General features: G+C 45.8%; 5 protein-coding genes across 8 annotated transcripts; 2 read left to right on the top strand and 3 right to left on the bottom strand.

Annotated features, from left to right (window-relative positions):
• Nucleotides 1–39: 39 nt before the first annotated feature.
• LOC127757463 (uncharacterized) lies at nt 40–2,494 on the bottom strand. The gene is made up of 3 exons (XM_052282969.1): nt 1,738–2,494; nt 819–1,110; nt 40–323 (listed from the first exon to the last, which is right to left on the bottom strand). Coding segments are annotated over exons 1-3 (978 nt in total). The 5' UTR covers nt 2,422–2,494; the 3' UTR covers nt 40–321.
• A 2,137-nt stretch (nt 2,495–4,631) lies between these two features.
• On the top strand, nt 4,632–8,168 carry LOC127757539 (septin and tuftelin-interacting protein 1 homolog 1). Of its 3 annotated transcripts, XR_008013485.1 has the most exons (3): nt 4,632–7,335; nt 7,704–7,776; nt 7,874–8,168. XR_008013485.1 is itself a non-coding variant. In XM_052283072.1 (1 exon), the coding sequence occupies exon 1, from the start codon at nt 4,707–4,709 to the stop codon at nt 7,233–7,235; it is 2,529 nt and encodes an 842-aa protein (XP_052139032.1). In that variant the 5' UTR covers nt 4,632–4,706; the 3' UTR covers nt 7,236–7,383. The 3 variants fall into 3 exon arrangements, 1 of the variants encoding a protein (XP_052139032.1); XR_008013484.1 differs by lacking the exon at nt 7,704–7,776 and having other exon boundaries at nt 7,874–8,167; XM_052283072.1 differs by lacking the exons at nt 7,704–7,776; nt 7,874–8,168 and having other exon boundaries at nt 4,632–7,383.
• A 573-nt stretch (nt 8,169–8,741) lies between these two features.
• On the top strand, nt 8,742–12,126 carry LOC127757141 (uncharacterized). Of its 2 annotated transcripts, XR_008013377.1 has the most exons (7): nt 8,742–9,872; nt 10,103–10,294; nt 10,374–10,449; nt 10,541–10,637; nt 10,734–10,799; nt 10,877–11,098; nt 12,073–12,126. XR_008013377.1 is itself a non-coding variant. In XM_052282573.1 (6 exons), the coding sequence occupies exons 1-6, from the start codon at nt 9,870–9,872 to the stop codon at nt 11,019–11,021; spliced, it is 579 nt and encodes a 192-aa protein (XP_052138533.1). In that variant the 5' UTR covers nt 8,742–9,869; the 3' UTR covers nt 11,022–12,126. The 2 variants fall into 2 exon arrangements, 1 of the variants encoding a protein (XP_052138533.1); XM_052282573.1 differs by having other exon boundaries at nt 10,877–12,126.
• Nucleotides 12,127–12,670: 544 nt separating this feature from the next.
• On the bottom strand, nt 12,671–15,879 carry LOC127757140 (protein DETOXIFICATION 41). Its single transcript, XM_052282572.1, has 8 exons — nt 15,576–15,879; nt 14,946–15,490; nt 14,781–14,867; nt 14,597–14,653; nt 14,283–14,521; nt 14,057–14,175; nt 13,859–13,945; nt 12,671–13,772 (listed from the first exon to the last, which is right to left on the bottom strand). Exons 1-8 carry the CDS (start codon nt 15,864–15,866, stop codon nt 13,695–13,697), a joined length of 1,503 nt encoding a protein of 500 aa, XP_052138532.1. The 5' UTR covers nt 15,867–15,879; the 3' UTR covers nt 12,671–13,694.
• Nucleotides 15,880–16,299: 420 nt separating this feature from the next.
• On the bottom strand, nt 16,300–18,618 carry LOC127757139 (pentatricopeptide repeat-containing protein At1g09900). The gene has a single exon (XM_052282571.1). It carries the CDS (start codon nt 18,476–18,478, stop codon nt 16,301–16,303), a length of 2,178 nt encoding a protein of 725 aa, XP_052138531.1. The 5' UTR covers nt 18,479–18,618; the 3' UTR covers nt 16,300.
• Nucleotides 18,619–21,009: the final 2,391 nt, after the last annotated feature.

Here is a 21,009-nt window from a genome sequence, read left to right as displayed (position 1 = left end):
ACATGACGGGAGAAAAAAATGTGAAAATTCATGCTTAGGTTAAAGAAAAAATTGTTGCAATCTGCACGCTTAGGTATAGAAAACTGGTGATACAATAGAACCATGCGCTTGCATAAACATTAAGCAGTTTAGGGCCTCAAGCCAGACTATGGTGATGTATAACTTATGGCTATCATACACTTCCCATACATCGAGCTCCTCGGTTTGTTTCTCCAACACAAATATGTTATAGGGACTAGACTAAAAACTAAAGATTACAAAATTGGTACCACGGCCTCACTTCAATTTAGCTCCACATCCGCTTCATTTCTGCTTTCCAGCTCCTGAAATTTGAGAGAGAGCTCAAATGTCAGATCATAGCTAAAATTTTGTTGGTAAATTAAATACATCAAGGTTATGGAAGAATTTTGTTCAGGCAACATAGAACACAAAGTTGGGTTTGAGGAAAAGGAATGAATTATCTTAAGCAGGATTAATGAGAGAGTGCATGTACCAGCGAACAATTGTTTCTAAAAAAATAAATTATGAACAAAAATCTAGTAACCAAAGTAAAAAAATATATAATATCAGAACTTCAGAAGACGGTTGCCCATCCATCTCATAAAAAAAGAAGACATTTGATGTATGGCTACAAGATGCACTCCAAATAGATTGATTTAATTCAACAAAATGTCAATTTAATTAAATCATTGACTGAGGAAAAAGCATGTATAACCATCATGGTTAGTTCTTTTCAGTCAATAGCAATAAGCAATGTTAGCCTCCATTGGACATTGATAGATGACACTATGACAGGATGTAGTATTCTGTGGACTTACAATTCAATGATGATCCCGCAAGACAAGTCAGCCTTGCTTTTGTCTTAGCCTCTGCTAATGGAGTAGGCTTCTCTTTTGCAATCATCCGAGCATCCCAGATCCTTATTATACCATCTGATGAGGCAGAAGCAATTAGGTTGCACAGTTCAGATCCATCGTTCTTGTCGTCGAATATAACAATCCCTTTCACACGAGTTGAATGAGCATCCTCAATGCGTGATGTAACCTTGCCACTGGAAAGATCCCAAGCAGTAATACCGCGTTCCTCTCCTCCAGTGTAAAGTATTCCCTTCTAACAAATTAAATCATAAACAAGTGAGCAGTATACAAAAGGCAACACAATATATTCACTTAGGGTGTGTTTGAGGGATAGGAGATTGAGAAGATTGGGAAGATACGTAAAACGAGGTAAACCATTAGCGCATGATTAATTGAGTATAAACTATTTTAAATTTCAAAAATGGATTAATATGATTTTTTAAAACAACTTTCCTATAGAAAATTTTTGCAAAAAACGCATCGTTTAGTAGTTTGGGAAGCGTGCACGTGGAAAACGATGTACTTTCTAACTCAATGTATCTAGAACGAACGCAGCCTTAGTGTTTCTATAAGATCTATAGTGGAAAGGCAAAGGCGATGGCCTTAAGTGTTATGACATATAGTATCCAAATATTAACCTCAATCCACATGCATAAAGTGAAATGGTCAGCTCCAGATAGCTAAAACCATAGCATGGAGCTCTAAATGATAGCTAATTCACCACAATACCGGTAACAATATAATCAACCAAAAGCCGACGCATTGAACAATATGACAAATTTCATCAATTACTCAGCACCTGCACTGTAAACTACTAGCATTTATGCCTAACCATTTAGCAACCACAACTCATAAGCAACTATCGGTGGTGAATGGATACCTTTGCAGGCGCGAAGGCGAGCACCCTTTTGCCGCAATCGATCTCATGGATGATCCTCGCATCCTCGGAATCGTGCACGGTCACCTTCTCCTCGGCGGCCATCACGAACCGGTCGCCGCCGGCGCCATCCTCGGCGTAGGAGATCGCCGTGGCCGGGCGCTCGAGGCGGCAGGAGAAGCTGCGGCGGCCGCGGACGAGGTTGAGCATGGCGAGTCCCCCCGAGCGGCCGACGGCGAGCGCGACCCGGCCCGTGGGGTGCACGGCGAGGGCGTCGGCGGGCTCGCGGTGGCGCGGGAAGACGCGGAGCGAGGCGAGGAGCGGGAACCCCTCGCCGGCGTCGTAGAGGTGGAGGAGGCCGTCGTCGGAGGCGGCGAGGAGGTTGCGCGGGACGGGGCCGAGGGAGTGGATGGCGAGGGCGGAGACCGGCGCGGCGGGGTCGAGGAGCGGGCCGAGGTCGGCGGCGGCGGGGAGGTCGTAGAGGCGGACGGTGTCGTCGGAGCCGCCCGACGCCGCGAGCCCCGCGCGCGGCGCCGCGGCGGCGCAGCGGATGGGCCCCGCGTGGGCCGGGTAGGAGAAGAGCGGAGCGAGGGCTAGGGTTTCGGAGGAGGAGGAGGAGGAGGAGGTTAGGGTTTTGAGGGAGAAGCCCCAGATGAAGCGCTCGTATGAGCCGGCGATGAGAGCCATCCGGGAGAACGCGCCGCCGCCGCCGGTGAGAGGAGGGGGTTGGGGGAAGAGAGAGGAGAGGAGACGAAGGGTTTGGGGTTCTTTGTTGGGTTAATTGAATACGCTGACATGTGGGGCCAGGCTCAGGCCCACGGACCCGGTGCTTGAGTGCTGCACGAATCTTGACGATCATCAGATGGCTAGTAGTAGTAGTAGTAACATGGAAGCTAAGTACTCGTTTCTGAGACCGACATGGGGTTGTGTTGCTTTCTTCGCCTTCTCGGCTCTTCATCGCGCGTAAACTTTTCTATATAAAAATTGGTTAAAAAAATCATATTAATTTATTTTAAGTTTTTTTCAGGCTAATTCTATTTTACTATAAAGTTATCCCCCACTAACTCCTTAAGCTTAACATGCAAAGATGCCACATCATTATCCGCTAACAAGATGTCACATCATCATCCACTAATTAACAAGATGCCACATCATTATCCAATAACAATCATCACATTTAAATATCATGCAAACATGCTATATCTTTATAGTTTTTATAATTTAAGAGCTTTTCAAATACAAACATGTGAAATTATCGTCCAACATAATTCACATAATGTTTCAATGTATATATTTATTATGTTTCATAATATCATATATACTTATATAGTTCATCCTCACTTAGTTAGTGCTTAAATGATTAATCTATTGTCCAAATTATCTTTCCTTTTTTCTTCTAATTAAGTCATATCGCATCAATTATTGTTAGCCTTTAGATGATTAATCTACGGTCTAAACTATCTCTCTACTTTTCTTTTTCCATAAAGTCATACCACCTTAATTTTTACGTTTGAATCACCGTTCTACATACTATTTGAATTTAAATTATCATAGACCATATTAATTTACCTAATCTGATGTTATCTAGCTATCTTACACGTTATTTTTTTTATTGTTATCATCCTAAATTCCCGCAGCAATGTGCGGGGTTTCACCTAGTTTTTTTAAGTAATCGTGGTAATGAGCAATCTTATTTTGCGTGTGGAGGAGAGAAGCTCCCAACATCAGGGAACGAACAAAACCTAGGTGTGTAATGCAAACATGCAATATGCTTTTTTTATATAAAACATGAATGATTAAGAATTCAGCCACTACACCAATAAGAATGTGCAACAGCTTAATCGGCCTCTATGAAATATGAAATATGAGTTGGAATAATTGATATGTTTGGCATAGGCCTCGCCGTCAAAGACTATAGAATAACAAATGTTAGTTGTCACAATGAACTTGTGAGCCTAGTGAAAAACCTCTGGATTTGCAATGAAGGATTCATTTGAGTTATATAAATCTTTCGTGTTTGTTGTAGGAATTGAATTGTTTCTAATAAAATCTAGCAAAATAGCGGACCCAAAACTTGTAAGCCTTAATGAAGGACTAGTATAAACATCAAGATTTTAAGGACTAGTATAAACATCAAGATTTTATTTAGCTGGTGATAATCAATCTCAAGTGTAATACACAAACAAATATTTGCACAATATATCTACCTAAGAAAACTACAAAGACAAAAAAAAAAAAAGAGAGATCATTTTTGCTTCTTTCAATATCTGTTTCAATCGACAACTAACGTTTTCATTTTATTTCTAACTGGAAAGCTTATTTTCCCTGAATATAACTTTCCATAAATTTTTTATCGGGGGCTCTCTTATACCACAATGCTACCAGCTATTTATAGGTATAGAGTGTGGTGGAGTTGATGTTCAATTACGAAACATAATAAAAACATATTTTAGAGACTATACCATTGTCCGAAACATCAAGAATTATGGAGCTGGAGGGGATACTCTATTGTAAAATCAAGCACGATGATATGAAAGCTTGTAATAAGTTTCTTCATGTAATGGAAAAAAATAATACTATATAAATTTACGTGCCCTATGCTTATTATCTGAAAATATCTAATTGTTCGGGAAATGAATCCTTTTTTTATCACTAATTCACGGCTATCAGCAATCGTACTTACTGATAATTACCTTTACAAGTTGAAGCAGTACTAGCTTAACCAAGTACTCCGAACATGTGTTCTAATCAGAATACGAAGGGGAGGAAAGCCCATCGCCACAATCCAAACCGTTGTTCCCCACATCAACGGCCAGGATGTCACCCTTCTGATCTCATCACCGACTTAACAAGAAACTTTTCCTTTTTCTTTTTTTTTTTACTCTCTCTCTCCTCTCGCCGCACTCTTCCCCCGAATCCAACACTAACCCTAAATCGCAGCGGCGGCCGGCGGCGGAGGCGGAGGCGGCGCGATGGAGGAGGACGCGGAGGGGATGGACCGGTTCGACATGGAAGGCGACTTCGAGGGCGGCCGGTTCGGCAGGGACGGCGAGTTCTACTACGAGCGCCGCCGCGAGCGCGCGCCGCAGACGCGCGACGACGCGCTCTACGGCGTCTTCGCCGAAGGCGACTCCGACTACGACTCCGACGACGGCCGCCGCCGCAGCCGCCGCAAGCGCCGCAGGGACGAGGCCGAGCCCGACCTCTCCCGCCCCGTCCACTTCCAGTCCGCCGGCAAGTTCATGCCCAGCAAGGAGCCCGAGCCCGAGCCCGAGGAGAGGCCCGGCCTTGGCGCCGCCCCCGCCTCCGCCTCCGCCTCCGCGGCGGGTGCGGATGATGCGGTGGAGGAGGAGGATCTCGACCTGCCCACGGCGTTCGGGCAGCGGATCGCGGAGGGCGCGAGGGCGAGGCGGGAGGAGAGGGCGCGGGAGCGGGAGACGGCCGCGCGGCGCAGGCAGGCGTCGGGGGTGGCCGCCGGGAAGCCGGCGCCGGCTCTGGGGAGCCTGGGGTCCAACACGAAGGTGGCCAAGATGATGGCCATGATGGGGTACAAGGATGGGATGGGGCTCGGCAAGAACGAGCAAGGTATAGTCGCGCCGGTGGAGACCACTCTGCGCCCCAAGAACGCCGGTCTCGGAAGCGTCGAGGGGTTCAAGGAGCCCAAGCCCTTCTTTACCAAGGAGAATTTGCCGCCTCCGCCTCCGCCGGCGCCCGCCAAGAAGGAGCAGCAGAGGTGGTCGAAGAAGGCCGGTGCGAAGAAAGGCCCCGTGCTGACGAAGAATGAGTTGCTTGCGATGCGCAGCGAGCAGGAGCAGGATGAGCAGCCTACGGTTGTCCAGAAGGTGATCGACATGCGAGGGCCTCAGGCACGCGTGCTAACGGACTTGAAGGGGCTCAACGTGGAGCAGGAGATGGAGGCGAACGATCTGCCGATGCCAGAGTTGCAATACAATGTGAGGCTGCTTGTCGATGAGGCCAAGGCTGATATTGTGAGGCTGGATGGGCAGCTGCAACGGGAGCAGGAGAAGGTGGCAAGCTTGGTGCGGGAGAAGGAGAAAGTGGCAAAACAGGAGGCTTTGCAGAAATGCCAACTACAAGTTATGGAGAAGATAGCAGGAGTGCTGGAGCAGGTCCGAGTGGATGATACTGCAGGTGTTCTCTCTCTGGAAGGGTTGCTTAAGACCTTTCAGGAATTGAAGGCATGCTATGTGGAGGAGTTCAAGATGTGTAGTGTTGCATGGATTGCCTGCCGGTTTGCTCATCCGCTACTAATCCGAGTCTTCCAGGGGTGGCAACCACTGCAAAATCCATTGTTTGGCTTGGAGATCATGTCATCATGGAAAGATTTGCTGCAGGGGGATCAAGCATATGACTTCTCAGGTGATGTTGAATCGATGGCTCCATATGCACAATTGGTTAGCGAGGTCATCCTACCCGCTGTGAGGATATCAGGAACCAATTCATGGGAGGCTAGGGATCCAGAACCAATGCTTCGGTTTCTTGAATCATGGGAACGGTTGCTGCCCCCTATCGTGCTCCAGTCAATATTGGAGCATGTCATAATGCCAAAGCTTTCGGCTGCAGTAGATTCTTGGGACCCACGCAGGGAGAAGGTACCAATCCATGTATGGGTGCATCCATGGTTGCCAATGCTAGGACAGAGGATAGATACCTTGTGCCATTCTATTCGATACAAACTGAGTAGTGTTCTCCATGTTTGGCAAGCTCACGATGCATCAGCCTATGCTGTGTTGTCTCCATGGAAGGATGTATTTGATGCCGCAAGCTGGGAAGACTTGATTGTGCGTTATATCGTACCAAAATTGAAAATGGCACTGCAAGAGTTTCAGATCAACCCTGCAAACCAGAAACTCGATCAGTTCAACTGGGTAATGATTTGGGCTTCTGCAATCCCAGTACACCATATGGTCCATATGTTGGAAGTAGATTTCTTCAGCAAGTGGCAGCAGGTCCTCTACCATTGGCTGTGTTCACCAAATCCTGATTTCAATGAAATCATGAACTGGTACAAGGGCTGGAAGGGCCTTTTCCCACCAGAATTGCTTGCCAATGAGCGCATACGGATGCTTTTAACAGCTGGCCTTGACATGATGAACCGAGCTGCTGAAGGCCTTGAGGTGGTGCAACCTGGCGCCAGGGAAAACGTGGGCTACTTGAGAGCAACAGAGAAGAGGCAATTTGATGCAGCACAGCAAGCATCACAATACACGACTCACCATGCGGTGCCAGGAGCAGCCATGGCGGCTTTGAGCTTTAAGGAGTCTATCCAGGCATATGCAATGGACCAAGGCTTATTGTTTATGCCCAGAGTTGGTAAATTCTACAACGGTATGCCAGTGTATGAGTTTGGCACCGTGAGTATTTGCATTGACTCTGTGAAGCGCCTACTCTATGCACAACTTCAAGAAGGAATTGAGAGATGGAGTGCTGTCTCTCTTACACAATTGATAGAAATGAACCGGAAGGCGAGGCAACGCTAATAGATCATCCTATTGTGTACAAGTACTAAAAGGTGTCAGTTTTGATCATCATTGTAGAATCTTTCTCAAGAGCAGATGGTTTAATGATGTATCTGAACAGGTTGTTGTTTGGCCTAGTAACTTCATAGTATTTATATTCATGCTTTAATATGCACTGTGGTGCCATTTTTCTTGCCATAGAATGAACAAATGATTTATTTGCTATTAGTTATCACTATGACAATTCTATTTCGTTGTGTCATCAATGACTGTACAATTTGTTGATATGTGCTTCCTTTGAATCATTCAGTTAGATTTGAAAAAATAGAAAATGAGGTTGGGCTCAGGGTGGATAGTTGAATTGTATCTTCTGTATGTGCATAAAGCTCAGGACAATACTGTAAAGAGTTATACTGTGCTCCGCAATTCAGACGAATTAGCTGTGGTGGATGTAGTGAGCATTGCACTCAGTTCTTCCTTGTTCTTCAGGACATTTCAGCAGTCTTGCCTAGTGTTGCGGTAAAGAAATGCTTGGTCAAGCAAGAACAGTAGTATAGAGAAGGTGTGATATTTTGTATCCTTACCTACTATAGTAAGATACTCACACAGTATGTATATCTTGAGATATATCATTCTTTTTGCTTACCTTCGATATGCAGGTAAAATCATTTGATGGACATGGGATTCTTTATTTTCTCCAAGAAGATAGCTGCTGCCATTGTTCATTGTCAAGGAAACTCAAAAGCTTGATGAATGTTGCTTCTTTATTAGATCATATTTAGATAACCTGTATGGCATGCTATAGGAATGAGTGAAAATGTATGTCAATTTGTTGTGGATGTGGGAGGTGTGATCTCATGTTATGATATGTACATGTAAATGTAACTGAAGTTATGGTGGTTTTATAAATTGTTCATTCTGCGAATTTATGGAATCTTCTCGGTTCCCATGATTTTTGGGGCGGTTTTTGTTTTTCAGGCATTTGAGGCTTCTCCTGGTGTAATTTATCAACTCCAGTTGCCGTTGTTCGGTGAGTTTGGGTTTTGGTCGAATTCTACTACCTCCGTCCTAAAATGTTTGACGCCGTTGATTTTTTTAAAAATATTTGACCGTTCGTCTTATTCAAAAAATTTATGTAATTGTTAATTCTTTTTCTATCATTTGATTTATTGTTAAATATACTTTTATGTATACATATAGTTTTACACATATTACAAAAGTTTTTGAATAAAACGAACAGTCAAACATGTTTAAAAAAGTCAACGGTGTCAAACATTTAGAAAAGGAGGGAGTATTTATTTTGTCGGCCTGACGGGAGTGTGGGCTTATTTATTTCTCTAGAGCTGCAGCCTTTTGTAATCTTTCGGATCAAATGCTGTTATTATATAAAAAAAAGGTGTCAAGTAAAGTTTTTTTTATTCAATATCTCTACTACTTTAAAATTCTGTAGTGGTGGTGGTGACTCCAACATGACAGACACGTGGAGTATGAGCCGGTTCGCTAAATCCAACGGTGCAACGGTCCGCACCCAACTGCTCGGCTCATCCTCACGCATCGGGGGATAGCGCCCGCATCCATCGCATCCACCGCCGTCGCCCATCCCCGTCCTCCCCCACCGCGTCGCCGACACAGCGCCGCCATCGCCGTCGCTCCCCCACCACGCCGCCGACCCCAGCGCCGCCATCGCTGTCGCTCCCCCACCGCATCGCTCCCCCACCACGCCGTCGACCCCAGCGCCGCCATCGCCGGCCTCCTCCACCGCGTCGCCCATCGCCGTCCTCGCCCACCACGCCGCCGACCCCAGCGCCGCCATCGCCGTCGCTCCCCCACCGCGTCGCTCCCCCACCACGCCGCCATCGCCGTCCTCCCCCACCACGTCGCCGACCCAGCGCCGTCCTCCCCCACCGCGTCGATGTCGGATCTGAGGGGCGGGAGCGACGGCAGTGTGGGGAGGTGAGTCGCCCCTGGCTACCGTCGCGCCGCCACCGCGCCACTGCGTCGTCACCGCCGTGAATCGCTCTCAGGCGACGCCGCGGTTGCTTGTCGCGGGAAGCTGTGGATGGAGCAGATCGAGGGTGGCAGCGGTCGAGGAGGCGAGGTCCACGGTGGTGGGCGGTCGAGGTGGCGAGCTCCTGCCAAGGCGCATATCTGGATGGGCGAGGTCGAGGTCCTCGTCGCCGTCATTGTCTTGATGTCTAGCTTCTGTTCGGGTTATGAGGAGGGCTGCGACGGCTCACATCTCTTCCAGGATCCACCTGCAGATCACACGGTTCACCATCCACGCGCATGACTCGTCCCACGATCCTCCCACCACATCTCCACCGGAGTCCAGCGAGACCCCATCGCCGCCCACCATCCCTCAGTCGCTGCTGCGCTCGCATCCACCGCGCCGCCTCCCCATTTACGCCTCCATCCCAGCGCCCCCCGCTTCCCAGCCGTTGCCCGTCCCGTCCTCCTCCTCCTCGCCATGCCGCTTCCCCGTCGCCACCACCGCTGCTCGCACCGCTGCTCCCAGGACGAACTGACCTAGGCGGCATCTAGGCCATACCAACCAATGTCGGCCATCCTCCCCAACCATGATGAGGGTAAATAGGAGGCGACGAGGCTATCCCAGCGTCTATCAACATCGCTGATCCTGAATCTCCTACGACATCGATGGTGACCTACCAAATTATTCCTTTTCCTTGATTTTTTGAAGCCAATTTCGGAATTTGGCATGGAAATAATACGGATTTGTGTGCTCCCTTTTTGTTTTGTTGTTTCATCCTGATCCTGAACATAATCTAGTCTAGACATCAAGTTCAATGATATTCTACAAGTTACAATTTTGTCAATTTTTAGTTGCAATTTAGTAAAAATTAATTACAGATTTCTGTGATGTGATATAGCCTGTTAAATCTGGATCACTGGGCACACCTCAATATGATGCTTCTTCTGAAGCCCAAGAGCGAGTGTCAATCTGTCACCAACCAATTTTGGCCGTCCTTTTCTTTCTTCTGGATTGCAATTTCAGTTGTTGTTTAGTTAGCACAACACAATTAATGTGCATCCAAGTTGTGATGCTTGCCAAAAAGAAAATGGTATTGCCGCTCCGCTGATAGTTCATAATGGCGCTGTTTGGTGTTTGCGTGGCCTGAAATGGTTGATCTTTCATATCAGGTCAAACGAGAACACCACGAATGCTTTGCAACAGATTCTGCCAGAGAATGGAGGATGATGTGCACTCCACCACATCGTAAAGCATTCTTATTTTCTTCATAGTTGCTCCTTTTTATCTCCTGTGTTATTGTTAATAAGAAATTAAACATGCTCATTTATACTTGCAGGAGTACTAATACTCCCTGAGCAGTGGCTCAATACTAGAATGCTGCTGCCACTGGTTTTAGTTTCAGGTTGCAGGAGCGTGCTGAGAAGAGGAAGAAGGTATATTATACCCAAAAATGCATTGCGCTAATCCATATGTTCATTTACATTTTTTCCCCCTTATGCTGACCAGGTTTAGTGCTGTCTTGTTTTCAGTTCTACCAAAAATCTGAAGAGAAGATCCATGCAAAGGAGCTTGAACAAACGCAGGCAAAATCTAAAGTGAGAAAAATTTTACATTTATCGAAAACTTTTGAATATTTTTACCGCTAGGATATGAAAATTAATCCGTTACACAGGGGGAGGAAAACAACCCAGCGACGTGGAAGTCCGTGTCTGAGGAGTGCGCCGGCCACATGCGGGAGTTCCTCACCGACCTGGCCTACTGTTCCAACGTTGAGGTCGTTGCACGGGAGGCGACCGCCTAGCACGGGCTACGAGTGACGGCGCAGCATGCGGATGTTCGATGTCAATGAGACGCTGCTCTCCAACCTCCCCTACTACGCCGACCACAGATACAGGTCAGTTTTTGGTCCCTCTTCTCCACAAATCCCAAATGCAAATAGAAATATAGGGAGGAAATTGCAAAATCGTTGGGCGTGTGTTCGATTCTTCAATCGAGATTCTCACATGAGTATATTGCGGGAAAGGTCAGATCTTCGAAAAAAAATATTGACATCAAAGCTTGAGGTGAATGAGGAATCCACCAACCTGGCTCCTGATCTGTTGATTTCAAGTACCTTTAATCTCTGGAAGTCTTTGGTGATTAAACAATGCAATAATATGTCAAAACATATTTAAAATATTTTTCATGAATTAGTGCACATATCTATTGTTGATACAAATAGAGTATTTCATATATTGTAGATACATCGTCGATCGCTGGTCCACCTCCACGCCCATCTCTGAACCCACGCAACTCCATGCCCATTATCTGAATTCTACATTTTTTGATTGCTTTTGATCCTACCAAACATGTATTAATAATATATATATAGGATTTGTTATATATATATATATATATATGTAGCAGGTTGTGGTACTATTATGCACAATGGATTATGTGTTTTTGGTCACTATGTACTGGCTGCATATAACTAATTTTTGGCCAAGAACTATGGCGGCTTACGCATAGACTCACTAGAGGCCAATAAAAATGTCAAATTCTATGCCGCCACTGAAAGAAATTAGTTAATTTATGGTATTAAGCTCGCTGATGTTGGTCCGATATGACATGGCTGCAGTTTGTTATTAGGTTTAAGATCGATTTGGGAAAACTAGATTCTCCTGTAAACTTGAACATGTATAGTTGGGCACTGTGGATTTTGACTCTTTCTTGCACTACAATTGTGTTTTCCTTGTAAAATAGACCATCTCTGGATGTTACACCTTCCAAATGCAAATGGAAATTGCAGATCTAAGGTTCTACAGCTTAACACATCCAATGGGCTGCATATATTCGAAATATATAAATTACTCTATTTCTGAGTTGCAGAGAAAGAAAAGGAGAATTCTCATGAGTCATGTCTCAACGATTATCAGATCATGGTAATATTCGTTATAAGTATATTTATATCACGCAGCTTCAGCCTTCAGACTTTAAGTTTTTGCTTTATGTGTTGATGACCAATAGTAAAGAATTTTTTTAGATAATAATAGTACAGAAAATACAAATTCAAAATTATTGATGAGCCTATCTTCTACATGCCATTACCAAGAAAGACATATAATGCTATTTCAGATATTGACCTATTGTAAAATCCTGCTTATTTCTACTTATCAAGACGATAAATGTGTTTCACTTGATGCAGGAATAAAATAATAGGAGGGGCGCCGATTCCCTCCACCCGCTCTGCCCCATGCTCCGCCCTCCCCACTCTGCAGAGAAGGGCACGGGCGACGATGGCATGCTCTGCGCAGAGTGCTCAGGGGAGAGGGCGCGAGCGACGACGGCATGCTCTGCGCAGAGTGCTCAGGGAAGGACGTCGCATCGGCAATGGTGCAGAGGTAGGATGTGTTGATCGCAGCACAGGTGCTCAACTGAAACCTGAATTGTATCCATTTTGTTTTGGCTTCAAACTTATGTTCACACCTGACTTTGGTGCACAACATGCAGTTGGGGATTTTTGACGTGTCTTCAGGCTGTTCTCGATGAGCTGTTAATTAAATGAAATGTCAAGTGATTTTCTTGAACTTGATCAGACAAAGAAACTATATTAGGCGAATATTCATGACCTGTTAGTCTGAAGCGGAAGTAGAATCAGATTTAGCAAATGCAGATGTAGAATCAGATTTTAGCAAATGCAGATGTAGAACTATCCAAGCAGATTGATCGGGCACAATCTTACTGTGCCATTGCCAGTCATCTATTCAAGCACAGAGCAAATTTAACTCAAGATTGTGAGATGATGCATGTACAACTGAATAAAGATACAACCTTTTCTCTGCTCTATTCTGCATATGCCATGGTCCTCCATGCTATCTTTTTTTTTTTGGTACGTAAATCACCCATGAAAAATGAATATTGCACTTATCCGCTTCCTTTTTACCTAAACTCGTACGATCTGGATATATTTTATACGGTCTCTTTATATTGGGGTGGCTTACTATCAATATTTGTAAAACAGTGAAATATGATTTAAATAAGCCAGTGTGATTTGAAATTAACGTATTATTTTTTTCCGTTGCAACGTACGGGCACCTAACTAGTTTTGTAAAATATGAATAACTTTGCAATAGGTACTGAATGAAACTGAAAAATCTCGAGATGCGTCTGAGCAGTGTGTTACTGACTACTGATTGCTGGAATTTGCTATCTTGCTTCTTCACTAATATATGTGGAATTTGATTTGCTTTCAGAAATTGGAAAATATTCATGAATATCAACCAATTCGGAGCAAGAACACACTAGAAAAGCATCTTAGTTGTACGAAACTAAACCAAATTTTCTCGTCCACTAATCAAATTGGAACTGAGTTACTGAGATGCTACATAAACTGAAGCCGAAAGGGTAAACAACCCAAGAAAATATTTGCCATGTCCAGCTTGGAGCTTCTAGGATGGTCAAGCGGAGCTCTAGATCAGCCCTGTAATCCTGTTCAGCTCCATTCAGGCATATCACTCGATGTCGTCGACGATGGGAACCGTGCCATCATCCACGGCAGTTTGCCGCAGTCGCTGAATCGCCTTCATCACCTGTCAAAGAAGCATCACCATGAGCACCACCACAGTTGATCAAAGCTTCCATGGAGAGATCACAAGGATGAACTTAAAGAGCACACCTCATTGTCCCAGTTAGTCCTGGCAGTGATGATGATCAGAGCTACCGTTTGCACAGATACTCCTATGATCAAGCCCCACCAGATCCCCTGATTAACATAAACAAGATGTTATGAGTTGCAACTGATGAAATCTGTGTGAAAAACTGTAACATAGAAAAGTAAACTGGAAAGAAATTAGGAGAGAGCAGTAGTATTTACAGCTGCCCCCAGGCTTGTTTTGTATCCAAGGACGCATCCAATTGGCAGCCCAATCAGGTAGTAGGCACCAACATTGACATAGGCAACCACAACCTGCCATCCACTACCAACGGCCACTCCTGCAGATTTCTCAAAGGTAACCAAGTAATTCTTCAGTTACAATCATACTACTACTTGGCAGCCGAGAAATGCGAAATGCAAAGCGTTTGTGCTATGTGAAATGCACCTGAGAGGATTGGCTGAATTCCATTCAAGAAGATGCTGATGGACAGCAACGGTGTCAGTTTGATGACAGCCTCGATCACGGTGGTGCTGCTTGTGTAGAGCGTGCTCAGGGGATACCTGAGAACTAGGACTAGAATTGTAGCCAGGATGCTGAAGGCAACGCTTGCTGTGATAACCACGAAGACCGAGAACCTTGCCACATTTGGATGGCCAGCTCCAAGCTCATTACCGACACGAATACTGCATAATAAGTTCATGCAAAAGTTTGAATAATGAAGCGGGATTCAGAAGTGTATATCTTTCATTTGCACTCACCTGGCCGCATAGCTCAAACCAAGCATGATCTGGAAGTCCCAATTCCAGTAATTGATGCTGACATGCGTAAAAGACATAGCAATGTGAGTTACATATATATGAATACTGCAGTAGTGTATAAGCAGACATTTGAAACTGCAAGACCAATGAGTATCATGAGGTAAACAGGGTGTGGGTGGCATACCAGATAGAGAGCGAATCAAGTGCAATCTCTGGGTCGGGGAGGAAGCCAGTAAGAAGCACAAATCCTTGCACATACCAAATCTCCAACCTGACCAAGAACACATGAAAACAAGGCATAAACACGCAAGAACTATGGCTCATAGCTCAAGATAAGTAGATCACTCACGCTAGCATGACGGCTGACGCGAAGGCAAGCTTGGCATATCCCCAGAGGCCTCTGAACGCGAGCACGGACAATCCAGTCCACGTCTCCTTACAAGCCGGAGTCCAGACCATGAGCCCCCATGTCAATGCCACGAGCACCCACCAAGAGAAGCTCAGCGTCAGTGCCGCGCCGAGGAGGCCAAAGCCGAGCACGAACTCGGTCAGCCACGATATGAGGATGTGGAAGATCAGCACGGCCATGGTGATGTAGGCAACGGGGTTGACGATATTCTGGGCCTGCAGGAATCTCTGCATCGGGCAGAAGAGTGCGAACGCGAGCAGCTGTGGCACCAGGCCGCGCGCGTACAGCTGCCCCGCTGCCGCCACATCCGCGGCCTGCCCAATGAGCCGCAGGAACGGGCCAGCGTACCAGTAAAGGAATGCGATGACGATGGCTGTCGCGAACTGGAGCACCAGCGCCCTCTGGCACACAATGCCCATGGCCCTGAACTTCCTGGCGCCGTACGCCTGGCCGCACACCGTCTGCACCGCGCTCGCCATGCCAATCTGCAGCATTGCATGCAAGCAACACACACATCATAATGCTTTACATTCCCAAACAACCAGAGTGCATGCAAGAAATCAAAGTTACCATGATTCCGTAGGCTAGGCCCTGAATGCCAATGTTGGTGATGGAGGCGCCGGCGAGCTCGAGCTCACCGAGGTGGCCGACGAACATCTGGGTGACAAGGCTGAGAGTGAAGCTGAGGAGCGTGATGAGGATGGACGCCCACGAGATGCGCCACAGGTTGCCGGCCTCCCATGCCGCCAGCCGTGACAGAACGCTCCGCGGCACGGGATCCCGGCGCAGCAGCTCCTCCGACGCACCCGAAGACTCATCGACGTCCAGCAATGGCGACCGTGCACTGCTTGTTTCCGCCATTGTCTCCTTCCCTTAAGTGCTTTGCTCAACATAATTCATAATGGACCAAGGCATTTATAGACCTGCCAAAGATTCATAGCTCTTTTGAATTTTCAGTAGCAGCTAACTAACCTTCAAGTGCCAGACCTACCAGTCCGTTTGCTGCTGTGAATAAGTTGGTTGCTGTGAAGAAGTAGGTGCAGTAGTAAGGCATGACCAATTAACCATGGAGTTTGCAATCCAGCTGAACATAGACAACTAGGAAGCTGCCAGTTTAGGAATTAGGATAGATGAATTGCAGATTGCATTGCATCCAGAAAGCAAAAGAACAAGCTTTACAGCATGTAGTATCGTATTGCCTCTGACTCTAACCATCACAATTGCTTGTTTTTCGAATCTTAAATATTGGATGAAGAAATACAAATAGATCGATACGCTGTAAATCAATTGCTATCTTATTTTACTTGTTTCAGAAGACCTCTTTCAGCAAACTTAACCATGAGTTTTCCAGGAACTGGTTTGTTTTTCTCTGAGGCCAGTTGATTATCAACTTTTTGGCATAATTTAACATCAGGAATTAAATTTCTCCGGAACATACGACAGGCCACGTTGTAGGCTTGAAGTCCGAGGCCTCTATTCAGAAAACTCTCCATCAGAATGTGGCATGTTTGAGCATCTCTCACTGAAGCAGTTCTCAGTATCTTGTAGAGGAGACTGTAAGCCTCATTAAGTTTACCGAAAGCACATAGCTTCTCAACGACCTGATTGTATGCGCTCTTCATCTCTTGTCTTGCTAGCATTTTTTCCAGTAGATTGAGCAAGTCTTCCAAATTGCCCTTCTCACAGTATCTATGTATCACTGTCCTGTATGTAACAGGTGTAGGGAGCAAGCCTCTGTTAAGCATTTTCTCCACAAGCCCTGTAGCTTCTTTTAATCTACCTTTCTTTCCCAAAGCATCAACAACAACAGTATAAGTTACAACATCAGGATGCCTGTTGCTCAGATACATGTCGTCCATCAAAGAGAGTGCTGATTCCAAATCACCCTGTCGAGAAAATCCATGAATCACAGTAGTGAAATTAACAACATTAATTGTACAGCCTTTGCTCTGGCACTGTTCCATGAAGTCTTTGGCCTCTGCCGGTTTTCCGTCCTTACATAGAGCATGGATCAGTAAGTTAATCTCCACAGTTGTGGGGAAGAAACCCTTCTGCAACATCTGCACTACCACATCACATGATTCTTTTAGTTTCCCTTCTCTTCTAAATCCATGCATTACAACGCTGTACGTGATGTCACTTGGAGTCCACCACTCCTCTTCGCTCTTGTTTAGCAATTCCCAAGCCTCCGAAGTTTTCCCAACTTTGCAGAGCCCATTTAACAGAGCAGTATGTGTGACTGTATTTGGCTTGCAATCATTCTTATACATATGCTTCATCATCTTTCTTGCTTGATCAAGTTCCCCAATGCGGCAAAACCCATCAACTACCGCGCTATATGTCACAACATCAGGTTGACACCCCTTTGAGATCATCTCACCTACAATCTCTTTTGCCTCCGCCATCCTCCCATTCAAACAAAATGAGTGCACAATTGCACTGTATCCAACCTCATCCACTCTAAATCTTTTCCCCTCTGATTCCCTCAAGAACTCCAATGCCTCATCTGCATGGCCATGCTTTGCAAGCCCATGGATGAGCACATTATAAGTGACTTGATCTGGAAATAGACCTGCATCATTCCTCATCCTTTGAAGCAAACCTCGGACCTCTTCCACCCTCTTCTCCTTACACAAGAAGCTCATCACTGTATAGTAGCTAATCTTATCAGGAGGGCACCCATTTTGCAGCATTACACCAATCATCTCCAGGGCATCAACAACCCGCCGAGCCCCGCACAATCCCTTGATAAGGCAATTGTATGTGTACACATCTGGCTCAACCCCAACGCGGCGTATCCGTTCGGCGAACTCAAGCGCCTTGTCGACACGCCCGGCCACCACGAGGACATTCACCGCCATGTTGCATATCGATATGTCAGGCGCGCACCCGTCCTTCTGCATGAGGTGGAGCACGCGCATGGCGGAGCGGAGCTTCCCCGCGCGGCTGTACGAGAGCATGAGCTGCGCGAACTGCTCGGTCCCACGCCGCACGCCACGGCGGATCATGAGACGCACGACGCGGCGGGCGGGGTCGTGGAGCCTGGTGTTGCTGAGGAGGCTCAGCATTTCGTCGAACACCTCCGGGGCGTGGCGGTACCGCCACTGGCGATCGGCCCACCGGAAGAACTCGAACGCGCGGCGGACGTCCCCCCGCGCCTGCGCGCGCAGCACGGCGCGGACCTGCGGCGGCGAGAGCACGCGGAGGAGGTGGCGGAGCTGGGCCTCCAGCTTCGGGCTCCACGACTCCCGGAGCTCGAGCAGCCTGCAGGTGTCGCGCACGAGCCGGCTCCTCGACTCCTCCGCGAGGTCGTCGTCCACCCGGTGAACCTCCCGTCCGACGGACGCGGATTCCGAGGCGAGTTCGCCGGCGGTGGCGCTGCTGCAGAGGCGGCGGGGCTGCAGGAGGAGATGGAGATGGAGATGGCGATGCAACAGGGGCGATGGGTTCTTGGTGAGGTGCCGCCTAGACATCGCGCGCGAGAGCTTTCGGCGGCTATGAGGGTCACCGGAAATGGCCGGAGGATGCCGGAGAATGTGCCGGCGGCGGCGGCGGTGGCGGCGGGTTTTTGATGGAAGCCGTGGTGGGGTCAGGACGTCAGGTCAGGGGTGTACTGTGTACTCTCACCCTCATGGACTTTTTTCCATTCCACTAGGCTGTGTTCGGGAGCGAGGGCACGGAAAACGGAGCAGCGATTAGCATGTGATTAATTAAGTATTTGTTAATTTTTTTCAAAAATAGATTAATATGATTTTTTAAGCAACTTTCGTATAGAAACTTTTTAAAAAAAACATATCGTTTAGCAGTTTGAATGGCGTGCGCGTGGAAAACGAGGAGAAGGAGAGGAGGAGTTGGAAAAATGCCCTACCGAACGCGTAGGCCCAGTAGCTAGTAGTTAAACAAATTTATGAAAAAGGATTGTGCAAATGTAGAAGTGTTAAAAGATTTTCTGGATAGAAGAAACAGGGCCGGTCTGAGTTTTCAGCGGGCTAGTGCGAAATAAAACATAGGGGCCGGTCTGAGTTTTCAGGGGGCTAGTGCGAAATAAAACATAGGGGCCCTGTACTATCAGTAGATAGTTATATATATGAGTTGTGATTGATAAACACTAAAATTGTATTTAGAAATAAGAAATATGAAAAACATCATGTATATTATTTAAATTTGTTCATACACTGATGCGAAGTTATTGATGTGGTATTGATATCAATACCATCCAATATTTTTTCTCTACGATATGGCCTCGTAATTGAGACAATTGGTTTAAATTACGCTATAAATTAAAAATTAAAACCTTACCAATTTGTTGATCACGGATGGCCGGATGCGCACATCCAGTGAGTTGGCAACAGACACACCAGCGCAGCTTTGTCCAACTCCAGGCCCAACATGTGAACTCCGATTATCTGAACACCCAACAAGAGACAAAATCTAACATAGCAAGGTGCAGCGCAGATGGCAATACATAGAAATTGACAATTCAATAAATCAATTGGCAATGGCAACAATGGTGGCATTGCTGCTCACCTCCTGTTGATCGTCAGGCTTCAATGCAGATTAGCAGTTGCAGTTTTAGATATGAGCTCCGGCAAGGCTGCAGGTGCGTGGATGGGATTGGATGATCGGATGAACGGCCGGCGATCGACGACGGCTAGTGGTAGCTTAGCCTGAGTAGCGACGTATAGCGTCGATCCTGAGGAAATCACCACACGCGCGCCGCCGCGGCGGGCGGCGTTAATCTCGACATCTTCGTGTATCGCGTACGCGTAGGTAGGAATTGGGAACGTTGACTTGGAAATCGCTACTACTTCCGTCCCATAATAAGTGCAGTCGTGGAAATCTATGTACAACGTTTGATTATCTGTCTTATTTGGAAAATTTATGAGAAAATTAAAAAAAAAAGTTAGTGGCACATAAAGTACTATTCATATTTTATCATCTAATAACAATAAAAATATTAATCGTAAAAAATTTTCAAATAAAACAAACGGTCAAACGTTAGACATAAACAGTGCAAAACTGCACTTATTTTGGGGCGGAGGGAGTATATACTAGTATGACGCTATTGTAGCTTGTTGCTTCCTGTTCAGCCACCGTAGGGGCTGCGTCGCGGGCGTAGGGGCCCCTACAATTTAGGGGCCCAGATCGGTTGCACCGATCCCCCCCCCCCCCCGGGTCAGGGCCGGCCCTGAGAAGAAATTCCTAGGCCCCCTTAATTAAAGGAAATTCATATGGATTTTAAAGGATTTCAATCATATAAGAAATTTTTCTATATAGCCCTTTGAATCAAAGAAATGAATCCTATGAAATTCATATGGAAAAATCTCTTCCCATACAAGTTTTGGAGGAAATTTAATATGAGGTAAAATCTCATGGAAAGAATCTTTTGAATCTTTATCTCTCTCTAAATTCCTGTGTTTTTCGTGTCGCTCAATCAAACAACCATTTCTATATTCTTCTTGTGTTTTGCAATCCTCTATTTTATACTTATATTCCTATCAGAATCTTATGTTTTTTCTATTCATCCATTTTTTTATTCTTGTGATTCAAATGAGCCCTTAGAATATTTTTTTTAAGTATTGGAATCCTTGGTGAAAAAAATTACTGTGACACCCTTTGTACCAAAGGAATAGTATTGCAAGGTTACTATGGGTTGCTTCTATACCCTTCATTTCACAAGAAATTTAACATGAGCTCATATCTCTTGTTTTATTTTTTTTAAAAAAATTTCCTTTCTCTCTCTGCTCTCTTTTCCTCATAGGATTTCCTCTCTAAAATTCATGTATTTGAATTCTTGTGAACCATCCAAATATATTACATCTATTGTTCCTATCTATTCCTAAGTGTTAACTTCTCATGCTCCCACATTGTTCAAAGGTGGCAAGAGTACTTACAACACTAATTGTATATGTTTAGTAAGTTAAGTTCAATAAATTGATATTAGTTATTAAGTAAGTACATTGTAAAATGCCATGTTCATGCATAGCCTAATAAGAACAGTTTA

The sequence above is a fragment of the Oryza glaberrima genome, chromosome 12, assembly GCF_000147395.1.
Source record: "Oryza glaberrima chromosome 12, OglaRS2, whole genome shotgun sequence".
In the NCBI taxonomy this organism is placed as follows: domain Eukaryota; kingdom Viridiplantae; phylum Streptophyta; class Magnoliopsida; order Poales; family Poaceae; genus Oryza; species Oryza glaberrima.
This window is presented reverse-complemented; position numbering and strand designations above follow the sequence as displayed.

Bases quoted from the DNA above. Each gene is read 5' to 3' on its own strand.
- LOC127757463 (XM_052282969.1), bottom strand. From the start codon at position 2,421: ATGGCTCTCATCGCCGGCTCATACGAGCGCTTCATCTGGGGCTTCTCC. The intron at 1,111-1,737 runs GTATCCATTCAC...TTAATTTGTTAG, and splicing joins TCGCCTTCGCGCCTGCAAAG to AAGGGAATACTTTACACTGG.
- LOC127757539 (XM_052283072.1), top strand. From the start codon at position 4,707: ATGGAGGAGGACGCGGAGGGGATGGACCGGTTCGACATGGAAGGCGAC.
- LOC127757141 (XM_052282573.1), top strand. The intron at 10,638-10,733 runs GTATATTATACC...TCTTGTTTTCAG, and splicing joins GTGCTGAGAAGAGGAAGAAG to TTCTACCAAAAATCTGAAGA. The intron at 10,800-10,876 runs GTGAGAAAAATT...TCCGTTACACAG, and splicing joins AAACGCAGGCAAAATCTAAA to GGGGAGGAAAACAACCCAGC.
- LOC127757140 (XM_052282572.1), bottom strand. From the start codon at position 15,866: ATGGCGGAAACAAGCAGTGCACGGTCGCCATTGCTGGACGTCGATGAG. The intron at 14,868-14,945 runs GTGAGTGATCTA...GTTCTTGGTCAG, and splicing joins GCGTCAGCCGTCATGCTAGC to GTTGGAGATTTGGTATGTGC. The intron at 14,176-14,282 runs GTGCATTTCACA...AGAAATCTGCAG, and splicing joins AATTCAGCCAATCCTCTCAG to GAGTGGCCGTTGGTAGTGGA.
- LOC127757139 (XM_052282571.1), bottom strand. From the start codon at position 18,478: ATGTCTAGGCGGCACCTCACCAAGAACCCATCGCCCCTGTTGCATCGC.